Here is a 16,393-nt window from a genome sequence, read left to right on the forward strand (position 1 = left end):
TCACTGGTTCGAGCCCTGGCTGGGTCAGTTGGCATTTGTTTGGAGTTTGCATGTTCTCCCCGTGTTGGCATGGGTTTCCTCCGGGTTTCCCCCACAGTCCAAAGACATATGGTATACGTGAATTGGGTAAGCTAAATTATCCGTAGAGTATGTGTGTGAATGGATGCGTATGGGTATTTCCCAGTGATAGGTTGCAGCTGGAAGGGCATCCGCGGCGTAAAACATATGCTGGATAAGTTTCATTTCATTTCATTCTGCTGTGGCGACCCCAGACTAATAAAGGGACGAAGCCGAAAAGAAAATGAATGAATGACATGTAAAACGGGAACTTGAAAGGAACATTCCAAAAGCAACTCATATATATAAATACCTCAATCATATTTTATGTCTTATTTAGATTAAATTATATAATTTGATTAAAGATGTTCATGTAAATGTTGACGATGATACATTTTAATCAAAAATAATCTATAAAAATGTTTTCATTTAAAGGATTAATTTCTAGCCCAAAGCAAACAGCAACACTTTTAGTGATTCCAGATATTGTATAAGAAACAAAACCAAGGCACAACTGAGAAGGTTGGATTTCAATGGGTTAATATTTTACAGCTGCGACCTGGGAAGAAAAAAACAAAACCAGAATGGATGATTAAAAATCTCCAAACACTTTATATTAACATGAAGTCTCAGGCTCTCTTTCTCAACCATTTCAATGCCAACAATATCTTTTTATTGGCAACATTACTACTGCATCAGTTCTCTCACATTTCCTTTTCTGGTGGTAGAGTTGAGTTCGCGCTGTGAGCTGAACACGAAACACATCCGCCACCCGCACAGCAGAAATCTACTCTGGTTTGAGCAGGTTGTGTAGAGGAGAGATGCGAAGGGTTAATGAGTTGCATTGACGCCCTTTTCAGCTCATTAACCCTTACCCAGTGTGTGCTGTGGTAGATAATGTATCACAGATGTGTGATGTGTTAGAGCAGTAAACAGTTCCTCGAGGGCATACATTAGGATGAGCCTCACAGTGAAGAAGGACAATCATCCGCTGCTGACCAAAATCCCAGTCTACTACACTCCTAAATCATCAAAGCACTAGGGCTGGATGATATGTCCAAAATATTAATCGATAATCACCTTTAAAAATATCTTAATATCTGATAATATCGTCTCCCCCACATTTGTCACGAGACACACCTAAAATGCTGCACGCGGACATGGATTTACGTTCATATTAAATGTGAAAGAACAAGGACAATCTCTGAAGCCACCCATTTGAAGAAGAAGAAAAAAAAAAAAAAAAACACTGGTGAGCTGAAAATAAATAAATAAACAAATTAAAAATGACCAAAAAACAGCTAGGCAGACAGACCAACTGACAGATGCTGGGCTTATCTTTTTGGAGGATGCATTTACATATGCATTTGTCAAGCATAAAGGGAAGTGTAGTGTTGTTAATTTAACATATTTAAAGGTGCTGTACGTAAAATTTTGACTCTTCTGGAACATAAAAATACCATAATATGTTTGCAGATATTTAAGAAACATGCGAAGTGAACACTCTTGTTTATCTGAAAAAAAAAACAATGCTGAAGTCAGATATTTTGCTTTTAAAATGTGAGTTACTAGGGTTGGGTCGATAGAGTATGCCATCGTCCATCGCAGCCTTCATTGCAACAGCAACCCGCTCACAAAAAATACACACGGCCCCGTTTACACTAATACTGAACATCTTAGTTTTAAAATGGCACTTCCACTTTCACATGGGGGGGGCACTTGTACTTTTAGGGGGCACACTTTAACATGCGTCACAAACTACTTAATTATTCAAAGTCATTTTTTTCATGCATCACTCTGCAGTCTTAACTTAAGCTCAAAACAATCGTCAATGTTAATTTATTTAACAAGTAACTTTGTATTGTAGGATAACACATTTTTAACATTCAAGTACATCAAGGCACATTTTTGCACCAGTAAACTTTAACAGATGCAGTTGAAGTCTATTAAATAATTTTTATTTAAATTTAAGTCTAAAAAATAATTTAAAATAATGTTTTCCAAGTGATCTTTAACAAACCAAGAACATTTTCACAGTATTTCCTATAAAACAAAAATAATTCCCCTGGAGTCATAATACATCTTATTTTTTACAGTTTATTTCTTGAATAAAGCAGTTTTTAATTAAAAAAAAAAAATAAATAAATAAATAAAATTTTGGTCAGTGTTATTGGCCTCCTTAAGAAATATTTACTGGATATTTTTGATTGTCTACACAACAATTATTCCAACTTTCCTAGTTAACATAACCTAGTTAAGTCTTTAATTAATTAAGTATTAATTAGTTTAAGTAATTACACTTTAATCTGAATCAAAGACTATAGAATACTTAAAGGGACTTTGTCTGTATACAACCATCTTGCAAAATAACTAGTAATTATTAGTTATTAGAAATTAGTTAAACTATTATGTTTAAAAACGTGTTGTTAATAAATAATGTGTTTGAAGACTCATGCTTAATGTCACGACTGAAAACAAAAATGAATGAAGGCAAAACTAAACGAGTTGAATAGCCTATTACCTTTACATGAGCGTGACTGAAAACTACATTTGATCAATGTTCTCTGGTACTTGCCGACTGTTTGTAAATTCAAGACTGCATTTCCTAACGTCAAACTATGTAGGCCTACACTCAATTCATGAATAATAATACCCATGCATAGCAGAGGACTTAATATTTTAAACTTTTTAAAATCGCTATTGGAAACAAAAGTCTAATATAATCAACAGTGGACAATTTGATGGACAGTTTTTCACAACATAAACATCCCTGAAGTTAAATCGTTTTATTACTTGTGTCAATTTGGGGGCTTAACTTCTAACGAATGCGGGAAACTGATGCGCGCAGCACCATCACTGCCAGAGAGAGCAAGTGCGTGCAACACAGAGAGCGCGAGAGAGAGCCCTCAGTCATATCTCCGCAGTCTGCCACCGATGGCTGATCTCGCTTCTCCATTTTACATTCAAGTTTGTCGACGCCATTATAACAAAACATCACTCTGCCCATTCATGCCAGCATCCTGCGGAAAAAGTGATTGACAGGTGGCAATTTGTGTGTAACTTATCATAAATAATTAATTCACTTCCACCTACGACGACGATACCATCGTCCATCACGATGTTTCACGCTAGACATCGTACGCGGCCAAATTGGTCAACATCGCCCAACCCTATAAGTTATGTGGCAGAACGTCTGTCTTTGTTTTAGTCATTTAACCCGCCCAATGCCAGTTTTAGCAAATTATATTTCAGTATCCAGGATTGCCTTGGTGGAAAACAGCATATTTGATTCATTCAGTCATAAAGTGCGTGTCTGTGACCGAAATGCGACCTCCAGTGGACATTAGCATACTGGGTAACGAGGCGCAGATTCAGACTTCCACATGAGCTGGTTATTAATTAGCAAATAATATAAATATTACGAATGTAAACATTACAAAGCAGCTTACATTGTAACCCCATTGTAACCACGATTAAAATCCCTCTTTAGGTTCAAAAGTCAGTTTTAAATATCATCTAGATAGCCTACATTTACCTGTTAACTTCATCAAATTTCCCCAATAATGTCAATTTCGCCTGATAATTCAATACCATAAGCGATATTGCCATGCCTGTTAGACATCATCGATGTATGATCTCATCTTATAGCCCCATCAAGCACCATGAGCAATCAGCTCACAGACTACTCATACATGCACAGAATGATCAGTTATTCGGTATTGAATGCTAGCCATCTTAAACACTGCGATTTTGTATGGGATGACAATTTACCGGAAACTCTGGGGATGAAATTAAAAGTCTTTGTGCATATACCCCATTGACAGAACAAAAAAAAAGAGTGAGGTCCTTGATAAAATTGTAGACAGCCAAAAACGTTGACCTCAGGGGCATCGCTAGATGCCATTTACTGGGGCACGTGCCCCAGTAAAAATTCCCACTGCCCCAGTAAATGCTTTGAGATACGATTTACTTTATTCTGGGATTACCACTCTTAATAAATACACTTGCAAATAAAGAAGTTATTCTCTATGTGCAACCGAACCAACGCTGATGAAAGCAATGTAGTTTAATCAAAAAGCAAACTGAGCATGTTCCCAGAAAACCATACCCGTGCGCGCCTCACACACCGCTCCTCATTGACGCTGACACACTGCCCTGCTCCTGGTGTCCCGGTTGTGAACATACACGCTGAAAAAAATGCCGCGGCACTCATGCGTTGTGAAACTGGCGTAACAGTCTTTTATGTGGAGGTGTCGGCACACAGTGAGTTTAGCAAGTCGACAAAACTAAGTTTAAATAATATGATGGTGATCTTATTTAGACTAAGCATGGCTCCTGATTTTTTTTGTGTGAAGCAAAAAGGAGGGATGATGAGTCAGGGAGGTAAGACTTAATAAACTTAATTTTCGGCCATGAGTCGGGTCTAAGACGATAACACAACAGATAATTCTGTAAAACATTTTTTTTTTGTTTTATATATTGTCTATAAAATTTAATTCTAATGAAATTAATATTCATGCAAAAGATTTCTTAAATTATCTTAGCATCACTCCAGTTGTGTCTTCAGATAGTTTTCCAGTTACATTTAGGATTAATTTGTGTTATTTATTCAGAATAATGATTGTACTGTATAATAACAATAATACTGTTATTTATTTATAGCTATATATATATATATTTTTTTTTTGTTTAATTAAAAAAAACTAATATATACAAGCTGTGCCCCAGTAAAGCTTTGTCTAGCAATGCCCCTGGTTGACCCATCCTGACATCCATCAAGGTAAACAACTTATTAGCTAATAATTGAGATAAAAAAAAAAAATGTATGACTATAAACAAACTACCTAGCTGCTATGATCGACAAATGAATTAAGAGAAAATGCACAACCTTGTTATACACATTGTGTATGTATTGTATTGTATTGTGTTTCACAGGGTTTCAAACATTCATTCTTAAGTAATAAAACCTTCTAAAGACATTTCCTGAAAGTAAACATCGATAAACAAGAAGAAAAGAAAATTTTTGTTTTGTGCCATTTTCATGGAAAGTCCCTCTGAACTTTCATGAACACCAACGCTAAAACCATTATCACCGATATGTTGCCAACTGGCCTTGATTCCTCCCTTAAGAAAAAACTCTAACTATTTCCTTATGCCTTGTCTTTACATGCATTAAACCATTACAAATCTACTAGCTAACATCCTGTAAGCCATTTTCCAACTGTACAAACCAAATACGAGTAAATCTGCAGCTACTCTGTGACATGTCACAGCAAACAGCAGACTTCACAAACACTACCCGCCTCAATGAAAATGCCAAAAATCATTTGACTCATCCTAAATCAAGCTTGACCTCCAGTGTCCAGGCAGACTGAAAACATCTGTCCATCCCTTCATTTAATCATACGAGGTGATATTACAGCAGAACGAATCCCAACAGACCAACAACAAACACAAAAAAAAGAGACACACATCATTCATCACATACAGTACATATACATGTAAGGTCAAATGGGCAAAGCGCAATAAACAAAAAACCAAACCACAACATGAAATATGGTGGTTGGCGAATTCTAATCTGGTCCTGGCTTAAACACGCTGAGCTCACGGTCTGTTCTGGGGGGAGAGCGGCTCTGAGGGGGAGCGAGCGAGAGATCTGGCAGGTTTAGTTAGTGCTGTTTACACTGAGAAGAGACTCAAAGAATAGCTGAAGATTCACCCTTGAGGAAGAAAAAGGAAACGGTTAGAATCAGTGAGAAAATGCTGTGGTTAGTATTGAGGCTTCACCAGGACCCCATTTGAACACACAGTGACAACACTCCTGAAGATGAGAAGAAAACTGGATATAATTAAAAGAAAAAGGCAAATGCAGAAAACTTCACAAACATCTAGCTGTGCTTGATCCTCTGAATCCTATGTTTCATAATTTATAGGATGCCTCTGAGACACATCCATTGAAGTATAGTGATATGCTCACTGTTTATGCATTTGTAATGAAGCTCTAAAAGTTTGCCTAAGATCACAGATCTTCAGCTAACTCCGCATGAGAGTTTTATCCCCTACTACCTCAATGTTTGCTTCTTCATACAACAGCTACTAAATTCACACTGTCATTTTGGCCAGTGTTTGAACTGTAATTATATCTGCAGAATATGTAAAGCGCTGCTCACATGGAGTGATTTTACACACGATTTGTTCAACTGAGACATATTTGGGAAATCCTAAAAGATTCCTGTAATGCTAGGCTAAAATTTGAAGTCTTTGATGACTGGTTTGACAGTTTCCTCCAGTGAAGATTATTTTTTTATTTGAAGGTTTCAGACTCTTTTCTGCAGTGTGACTTCAACTACAACTATAAGCCAAGAAGAGCAGCAAATCAGATGACGCAAACAGTGCGACAACTCAAACGACTGTGAAGATATGCCCAAACATTTCTGTTCTGGTTTTGTTATCGAGGCATGTTGCAAGTAAAATTAACTTCACGGATTGTTTACGTTTGCCATGAGGTATTATTTCTGAATGCAGGTTACTGATCGTGTCAGAGATGGATGATGTCAAACTCTGGAAGAGTTTTCTTGCTTGTCCATGTTTGGCTCATCTTTCATTCATTCAGTCATTATAACAACTCAGATCTTAAAGCTGATTTATACTTCTGCATCAAGTGATCGGCGTGACCCATGGCACTTGCCTTGCGTATAGCCATGCATTTATACTTCTTGCGTGCTGTTTATATTGCATTTCCGAATGCTAGCTGGCAGTAGGTTTTTATGTTCCTCTGTGTCGAGTTTTCACGGGTGATTTGTTTTTTCTGAACGGTAGCTAAAACTCGCTCATTCAGAGGCGACAACTGTAATAATTAGGTACCCACTTCGAGGGGGACGCAACCAAGGAAAGGCTGTGCTGAAGCATATGTGTGCGCTCGACACAGAAGTATAAATCAGCCTTCACAGTGTGACATGGGGATTTAAGTAATGTGTTTTAAGTAACAAAATGAATCTACTAGGAACTCGGGATGTAATGATGAACTGCATATAGGTTGAAAAATCAATTAAAATATACGACTCGGTTGTGATACCAAATAATAGAACAATTGGTAAAAAGTTTATATGGATTAAACTCTTAAGAAAAGTTTGTGGCATTTTCTTAATGATACAGAAGTGTTGATAAGTGCAGTGCTGCTTTGTTTACAGGAGCACTCCAGGAAACACTACATTACTGCATGTGGCAGGCTAATAGTTGTAAAGGAAAGGAACATTCAGATTTTTTTTCAAAAGTCAAAATTAAATTCTAATTCAGATTAAAAATGGTCATGCTGCATGTATGCTGCATCTTTGTTTTGATCAGAAATAAAATGCAGTGTCCATTTCATTTTAAGTGGAAAGAGCACAAAAGAAATCTCCTCAATTAAACAAAGTCAGGTTTTGTCTAAAGTTATATAATTTGGGGATGGTACAATTTTGCAATTTCACATAGAAACAAGCAGCAATGGCTTAATATAGGTCTTAAAAAAATTAAATTCATTAACTGATGTAAACTGTAATAGTAATCTCTTTAATAAAACAACCTGCAGAAAGAAAAAAAAATGGCTGGATGCAGCCTACATTAACCTACTATTATTATTTTTATTACTCAATTAACTTTTCCACTAACTAGCAGTATTTTATTTAAATGTAAGCTACTATGATAAAACACAATGGTCCATTATGCACATATGCAAAATCAAAAACTCTTTTTATTATTAAAGCTGCAAAGTGAATCTTCTAATCTATATGTGCACTTTGCTGCTGTTTACACAAATCTAATAGTGATGCCACATTTGGCTTCACTTTTAATTTCACTTTAATTATTATGCTCTTATCTTGAATTTATTGTTTCTTTTTGGTGGCATTTTGCCACAAGTCCACATTCATTTCCAAAACTGAGGTTGTATGCAGGTTATAATGCACCGCAGCCAAAAATATCCTCAGGAGTTAGATATTTTATTATTATTATTATTATTCTTACTATTATTATTATTGTTATATTAATATTAATAATTGATATTATATATACTTTAATTATCTAATTAATTAGCAGGACTTTATTTTTATTTTGAATGCCCCAACAGGCTAATTGTAGAATGATTAAAGAGATAGTTAAGCCAAAAAATGAAAAGTACCTATCATTTAATCTCTTTTGTTCAGTTTTAAAGCTTTGTGAGTTTCATTCTACTGGTGAACACAAAATAAGATATTTTGAAGAACACATTGATTTCAATAGTAGGAAAACAAATTACTATGGAAGTCAATAGGTCAACCAGCATTCTTCAAAATATGTTCTTTTATGTTCAACAAGTGAAGGGTGAGTAAACGATAACCCTCCCTTTAACTCCTTCCAAATTCATCACCTGGTGAAAATATTGCAAATTATATTGAACAGAAAAGTATTTTACCCCAATGTTATACAGCAGCACTAACTGTAATATAATTTTGCATTTCTATTTAACACTAATGAATCACATAAGACAAAGTCTAGTGTCGTATGTGAGCCGCTCAATGGCATATGGCCGTCACAGCAGTGCTTTGCCACAGTGGGAACAGAAGGCTGCGCTAAAGCTGATCAGGCCAACCAGTTTTCAGGTGTAAACAATGCCACAGGGCGTGGACTCTGAAACTTTTACAAGTCGCAAAGTCAACATGGAGGCTGAGGCAGCTTGCAGGTAAGAAGGCACACTGGCTGTCAGCCAAAACCGCCATTCAAAACACGACTGTGATGAGGGGAAGCTTCCTTAAGCCTTTTATTACTGGCTGCAATTCACTCCTCGGTAAACAAATGAGGAGAACCGTCCAATGGTTATGCCTCACCGGGGCTGAACCGAGAAATGTGTGCAGGGCAAATGTGTGAGCGTTTGTTCTCACAGAAAAATCTCCCTGAGAGTGGAGTGTGACACAAAGATGTGCGCTTCTTGTTATCTAACCTTTTGCTAGCGTTATCTGTCAGTGCTGCGGGTGCGGATTTTCCACATGCTAAAAAAAACAAACAAATGTGCCGTTACTGTTTTCTTTTCAGGCATCTATGGGAATAGCCTATGCAAATGCAAAACACACATTAACACTCCCTCTAATGTGACATGATCTCTGTTGCAACATCGCTTGATGTCACTACCACGGCTTGGTTTCAAGATAACATCATCTTTGCACTCTGCCCTAAAACTGACAGGAGATATGATCAAATCCTGCATAAGGTAGAATGTAATAGTGTATGTAATGAATGCAGACATGTGTGGATGGGTGTGTGGAGATCGTAAGAGTTTTAAAGAGAGGACTCACCTTCTCCAGCTGTTGTCAGGCGGAGGAGATAGGTACATCGTTCCATACGGAGAGCTCTCAGCGTAAGTTCAGTCAAGGAAATTTAAAGAAGCTTTCATAAAAAAAATAAATAAAAAAAACGCACATGCGTGAAGTCTTGTTTATATGAAATTAATATATCTAAAAAAAAAAAATTTCATTTCTTATAACATTTTTTTCACCATCTGTCCAGATTAGGTTTTTACTTGATTACAATTTTCAATACATATTCATTTAATTTAATGTTTTCTTAATAGTTTTCTTTTTGTCATCAGAAAACAAACAATTACAACAAGTTTAAAAGTTCTGGCATTCAAAAACTCACCAAGTCTGCATTTGATTATGAAACATTTATAATAATCAATGCTGAAAAAACGTGAATTATTATTTTTTTAATTCATTAATTTTGAAACAGAACATTGTTAAATTAAATTGAAACAAAACAAAAAAAAGAGGAAGAAAATCATACTGAGGCAAAAGCTTCAACAGTAGTCCATAAATGTAGGACTCAATTCAATGTTGCAGAACAATAAAACAGAAAGAATCTAGATCTTACACATACTAACCAAATAAACAAGAATGTTCTCATGATCACAACGTTAACTTCTTGATACGAAATAACAAAAATTGTTCTGGAAAAAGCACAAGTGTTATGCAATTTGCCCAAATCATAGATGTACGAATTCATTGCTACTTCAATTTGGGACCCACACAAGCTGAAATCACTGTCTGTCTACAAGTATTTTGCCATGAAGATTAGACAGGAATCGTTCATGCATCATGTCTCATTCAAAAAACAAGCCCAGACAAAGCTTAGTGCAAAAAATAATAATAATTTCAATGAAGATAGTACTGTATTGACCTTAATCTGCAATGCGAAAGTGCGTTCGATTTTGCAATTGTTTTAGAACTTGATTTAGTTGCTTATTGGAGAAATGATTATGAATAATAAAGGCAGAAAACAGTCAAACTACTTGCTCTATAAACAAGTGTGTGCATGACTATACATAAAACGTAGAATAATATAATAAGAAAATATCACTGCAACATCAAGCAGAATGGCGAGAAGTTTTTAATGTCTAAAAAGTCAATGGAAGGGAATGAGAAAGGAAGTCTCGAGCCAAAAAGATTCAAGTGGCTGGGCTCCCTAGGTCAAGACAACCAAATTTACAGTATTATACAGTTCACTAACAATAATATATTGCCTACTACAAAAAGGTAAACATATGAACCCAGAATATGAATGTAAAGCAATGAATTATTCTTTAAAAATTTTGCACAATGTACAAACGCACCCAAAAGTGATTATTTCATTTACTCACACTTAAGTGGTTCTAAACATTTCATATTTAAACAAAAAATATGTTAAAAAATATTGGGCGGAAAAGTTGAAAAGATGGCAACATGAATGGCAGCAAACACAATCAGCTCCAGATAGCTAGTCAGATTCAACCCCTAAAATTCTAATTCGTAACTCATATTCAGACTAAGTGGGGGTACCAAAATAAAGACTCGTAAAATTCCTAATAATCAAACAAAGGGGAATGAACAAAACACGAATGATGATGGAGATGCCTCGCCTGATAAAAGAGGAGAAGCTAAGCTAACACGTGAAGACATTCAGGCTAACAGTCAAGTCGGATTTAATTAAAAATTATAATTATAAGCAAACAAATCAGTGAAAAACCTATGGAAGAATTCAAGAACAGCATGAAAGAAATCGATCAGTTTAAAGAAGAAATAAATGGTAAAAAAGCAGCTATTGACAACCATAGTAGAAACCAAAAAATACTGTAATACTACAACAGTCAATGGCAGCTTTTTTCAACCTTCTTCAGTTTGTCTTCCTTTGTGTTGTGTTCAACAGCGGAACAAGTGAATTATGTGTAAATGACAAAATTGTATTTTTGGGGTGAAATATCACTTAAAATGTTTAATAAAGTATTTACTAAAACGGTCTTTTGTGTTACTTTGTAACGCATCAAATGAAATTCAGCATTTAACCTACTAACGGTCTTCTATGAGAGGATAATATTTCTCATATTCAGAGTTAATCTGCATGTCCGTACATATAATACATTTTTAATAAACTATATTAAAATTTATCTTGTTTTACGACTTTATTAGTGGATTAAGCTGCAAAAAAAAAAAAGCTTAATGTGAAACTGAACATGAAATTTAACTCCCTTAACTAGCGAGGTCACACAATTCAGTACCATAGTAAATGAACAGCCAGCGATTTAACAAACTAATAAGCCATACACATAGGACCCATAACACAGCATTGATAAACTGCTGATCAAAGTAAATAAACTGCTGATCATTGATCAATGTAAAAGTGAATTTGCTCACACATGATGCTGTTGTGTTCTAGGATTGTGATGTTTCCAAAATAATCAACACTAAGGGCTCTATTTTAACAATCTAAGCATATGGTCTAAAGTGCACAGTGCAGGTGCACTAAGGTTGTGTCCAAAACTATTTTTGCTATTTTAAGGACAGGAAAAACACATCGCCCCCAGATCATGGTCTAATGGTTTCAAATCAAAATCTTTTTTGAGTTGAGGTCGTGTTATGATGGTTTTTCTATTTACATAGCACATTTGTAAACCAATGTAATCTGTCATTACTGCAAACAGGTAGGTGGGCTAATTTTGATACATGCAATAGCCACCCGTTGTGACATGTAGGCTTTATGTAGACAATTATTATCTTTTACTTTTAATGGTTTAATTATTTTGAAATAAATATGATTGTGTGCGGCTGTGTATCCCTGTGTGTGCAATAAGCAATGTGTACATGCGCTCTGGACCCACCTATATCACGAACACGCACTTTAAAATGTTTTTTAAAATTGCGCAATTGACTTTAAACCCGCTTTTAGTTGTAGAATGGCAGTCTATTTTAGTTGCCTCTAAATCACAATGCACCAACGTTGCACATTAACACACACATAGGCACGCAAACACATCTGCTATTTAAACAACGTGGCGCAGTACATGAAAATGATACCTGTGCTGGGCTGAAAATAGCAAAAAAAACACTTGCGTCGTGCCTAGCACGGGGTGTATGATAGGGCTTTATCTGTTGATCATAGTCTATGATTCATGAAGATTTTTTACAGAATGTATTTTAAACTGTATTTTCTAGCCTAGTTCAAAAAAGGCAGTGGAGTACATCTTGCTTTCCTTTTACAATAAACTTCTCATTACAGGACCCTTTACAAATGACTTTCCCTTTCCAAATCCACTCAGCACCTAAAACAAAAGTCAGAGGAATTATAGTAGAAAAAACAGCCCAGCTGAAGAACTCCTTGAATAAACATTGTTTCTTCGACCCAGTCCGATGTTGATAATGTTGCCTCGTCATGACCGCCTGTGCCAAGACTCTCATTGGGGGAGGGGTGGGTTTACAAGACAGCAAGAAGGACAGAATCTTTCTCTGCTCAACATCTGCTTGGTTCTGGAAAACCCAGTCATCAGTTCTGCTGCAGTAATACGAGACTGAGCTCTTCATGCCAATGTTTAACCACCAGCCCACCCTGTGACCTGCACCATGACTCAACACATCATAACCAACCAATGAGAAGAAGAGAATCAAAGCCGCACTGCAGAAAACCATCTTAGGAGACTTCATATTTAAAACCATACATGTCTATGACCTGCATCATATGTATGAAATCCCTGGCATGACATTGTGTAAATACTGCTGTTGATACTGGGCTTGGGAAGGGTGGGGGGGGGGTAAGAGAGCGATGATGATGACATAAGCCAGACGGCTTGGATTACAAGGGATCCTTCCTAAAATCTAATTAGCCCATGGCTGCTGAAGCAGCGTGGAGAGACTGGGTGGCTGTGACAGCACCTTCGTCTCAGAAGCTCCAGCATGGCGTGGGTGAGCTAACCTTTCTCTCTGACATTTCACACTCGACCCACACCGCTCGTCCTCCAGTTGGACATCATTCCAGAAATACAAAGCAAGATCAAGGCATCTGGCATCATATATGTTGCTCGAAGGCAACTACATGGGTTAAGAGGAAGCATGTAAGCGTTAAGTTGGCTAGCAAGCTTGTGAGAGAGTATAATCTTGGCAGACGTTGCTGAATCAATGCTAGCAAAACAAGCCAACACTGTGAGGGACATCTGGCACTTAAAGAGAAAAAAAAAATCTGAGCGAAAGCAAATTTGGGCTTTCAATCCTCCCGCATATTCTCTCACTCAGCAGAATTAGAGTGGCATGAAATGCTTTAGACATTAAGAGAAAAGCCTAGTGGGAGTATGTTTATTTAGAGTCTCTGTTTATTTAGATTAGATGTAGAGGATAGTCTGGAGTCAATTTCCATTCAGCTTTAATTTTCTAATTTCATTCTAATTCGAAAGATTTCATTGGTAACAGAAAATTTTCCATGCAATAATCATTTTATAATCACTCCATAAAAGAATTTTAACAGATTGGGTGTTAGTTAATGATAACAACAGATCTAGTTTTGGGGCTCACGCCAACATCTGTCTTGCCTACTCAATAGAAATTTAGCATCTGCAAATTTTACTCATTAATTTTGAGTTTGTGCTTCACTTTTGCCAGCCAAGTTAAAAATCAAATCTGTGTTGATCTAACAGGAAGTATTGTGGAGAAAGACAAAAGTATTTTCTTATTCTATGAGAAGCAGAGGGCGTCACAGTGGCGCAGAGGGTAGCACGATTGCCTCAGAGCAGAAAGGTCGCTGGTTTGAGCATTTCTGTGTGAAGTTTGCATGTTCTCCCTGTGTTGGCATGCGTTTCCTCAGGGTGCTCCAGTTTCCCCCACAATCCAAAGACGGGCTATGGGTGAATAGAATAAGCTATCACTCCACTGTGGCAACCCCTGATTAATAAAGGACTAAGCCGAAAAGAAAATGAATGAATGAAAGAGAAGCAGCTTTACATTACCTATTCATGAGAGTACACAATTCAATGACAGAGGCATCAAACTGTGGGTTTGCACACAGCAAGAGAGAGAGTTGTACATGGATTGCAAGTGAGTGTTGGTTTCGCTGTGTAAGAGCTTCTGACTGGTTTAAAGGCTAGTCATCAACCAGGAATATCCCTTATTTGATTTCTATAAACGGCAGAATATATGCTTTACAGGTAGTACAGATGCAACACCACATTCATATATTGACGTATTCAAATGCAAATGGCTACCCATTTATTTATTCACATAAAAGTTGTGACGAAAATACAGATGTAAGCATATATTCATATGTTTGTAATGTATATTTATATAGCGCATTTATTACGTATGGCGACAAACCCAAAGCGCTTCACAATCATGAGGGGTGTCTCTCCACAGTGTGCAGCATCCACATGATGTGACGGCAGCTGCAGGACAACGGTGCCAGTGTGCTCATCACACACCAGCTATTGGTGGAGTGATGAGACAGTGATAGAGCCAATTCGGGGGATGGGGAAGATTAGGAGGCCATGTTCGTAAGGGCTGTTTAAGGGACTTTGGCCAGGACATTGGGGTTACACCCCTACTCTTTACGAGAAGTGCCATGGCATTTTTAATGACCACAGTAAGTCAGGACCTCACTTACTCACTGACAGTATAGTGTCCCCTTTACTCTTACTGGGGCATTAGAACTCATACGGACCACAGGTTGAGCACCCCCTGCTGGCCTCTCTAACACCACTTCCAATAGCAACCTAGTTTTCCCATGTGGTCTCCCATCCAGGTACTGACCAGGCTCAGCCCTGCTTAGCTTCAATGAGTAACCAGTCTTGGGGTGCAGAGTGATCTGGCTGTGGCATGCGTATGGCATTCGTTGCATGCGATGAGGATTTAAAGTGCTCATTTGTGAAATGTTTTGATGCATTTAAAATGAATTGATGCACTGAGTAAAAACTAACTGAATCAGGAGTTTCAAAACCCTTTAAAGCACGGGTCACCAACCCTGTTGCTGGAGATCTACCTTCCTGCATAAAACTGCGGTCACACTGGACTTTTCTCCCCATAAACTTCCATTCATAGGCGCGTGAATGCGTCAGACCAGAAACGCAAGCTCGTGCAACAAGTTTCACAGTTCGCTGCAAAGTTCAAGCTTGGTGAACTCTGACCTGCGAAATCGCATCACGTGACTGCGTGAGACCAATCGAGGATCAAAACATGACCTCTCAGGACAGAAATTTAAAACATGGAACAATCGCTCGCTTTTTTAATATCTAATCATTTTTATTTATCCCACCCTTTTTCGCAGTGTCGTAAGACAGAATTTCGCAAACTCATGTGACTGCTACATAAAGCTGTGGTGACACTGGACTTTACTTTCCATAGATTTCCATTCATTCACATGCAAATGCGCCAGACAAGAAATGCAAGCTCATTCGACAAGTTTCGCAAATCGCTGCGTTGGAAAGTTCAAGCTTGGTGAACTCTGAGCTGCGAAATCACATCACTTGACTGCATGAGACCAATCGAAGACCAAAACATGACCTCTCTAGTCAGAAATTTAAATTATGGACCAATTGATCGCTTTTTTAATGTTCAACCATATTGTTTAATCCTGCCCCTTTTTGCAGTGCCATACTACAAAATTGCGCAAGCTCAAACTCTAGTGTGACCGCAGCATAATTCAGCTCCAACCCCGATCAAACACACCTGAACCAATTAATAATGACCTGAAGCAGCACTTGATAATTACAGCCAGGTGTGTTTGGTCAGGATTGTAAATGAAATCTGCAGGAAGGTAGATCTCCAGCAACAGGGTTGGTCACCCCTGCTTTAAAGGGATAGTTCACCTAAAAAGACATTTCTTCTCACCATTATTTTCTCACCGTGGCTGGTTTTAGACCTACTATAGATGTCAATGGTTACAGGTATTCTTGCATTCTTTAAAATATCGTTTTGTGTTCAACAGAAAATAAAAAAACTCCCAATTGGTTTGGTCTAAAAGCCAGGGGTGAGTAAATGATGTCAATTTTCATTTTTGAGTGAACTATCCTTTTAAAAGCAATTCAAGGCTGACTGTA

The 16,393-nt window shown here is 37.2% G+C and overlaps 1 protein-coding gene across 2 annotated transcripts in view; it reads right to left on the reverse strand.

The window, feature by feature from the left end:
* Nucleotides 1-16,393, reverse strand: part of crtc3 (CREB regulated transcription coactivator 3) — an 80,949-nt gene that overhangs the window by 43,788 nt on the left and 20,768 nt on the right. For both annotated transcript variants that reach the window (XM_056462063.1, XM_056462062.1), the window contains exon 4: nucleotides 9,366-9,427. In XM_056462063.1, the coding sequence (XP_056318038.1) occupies nucleotides 9,366-9,427 (62 nt within the window). The remainder of the gene's footprint in view (nucleotides 1-9,365; nucleotides 9,428-16,393) is intronic.

Source organism: Danio aesculapii, chromosome 7 (assembly GCF_903798145.1).
Source record: "Danio aesculapii chromosome 7, fDanAes4.1, whole genome shotgun sequence".
In the NCBI taxonomy this organism is placed as follows: domain Eukaryota; kingdom Metazoa; phylum Chordata; class Actinopteri; order Cypriniformes; family Danionidae; genus Danio; species Danio aesculapii.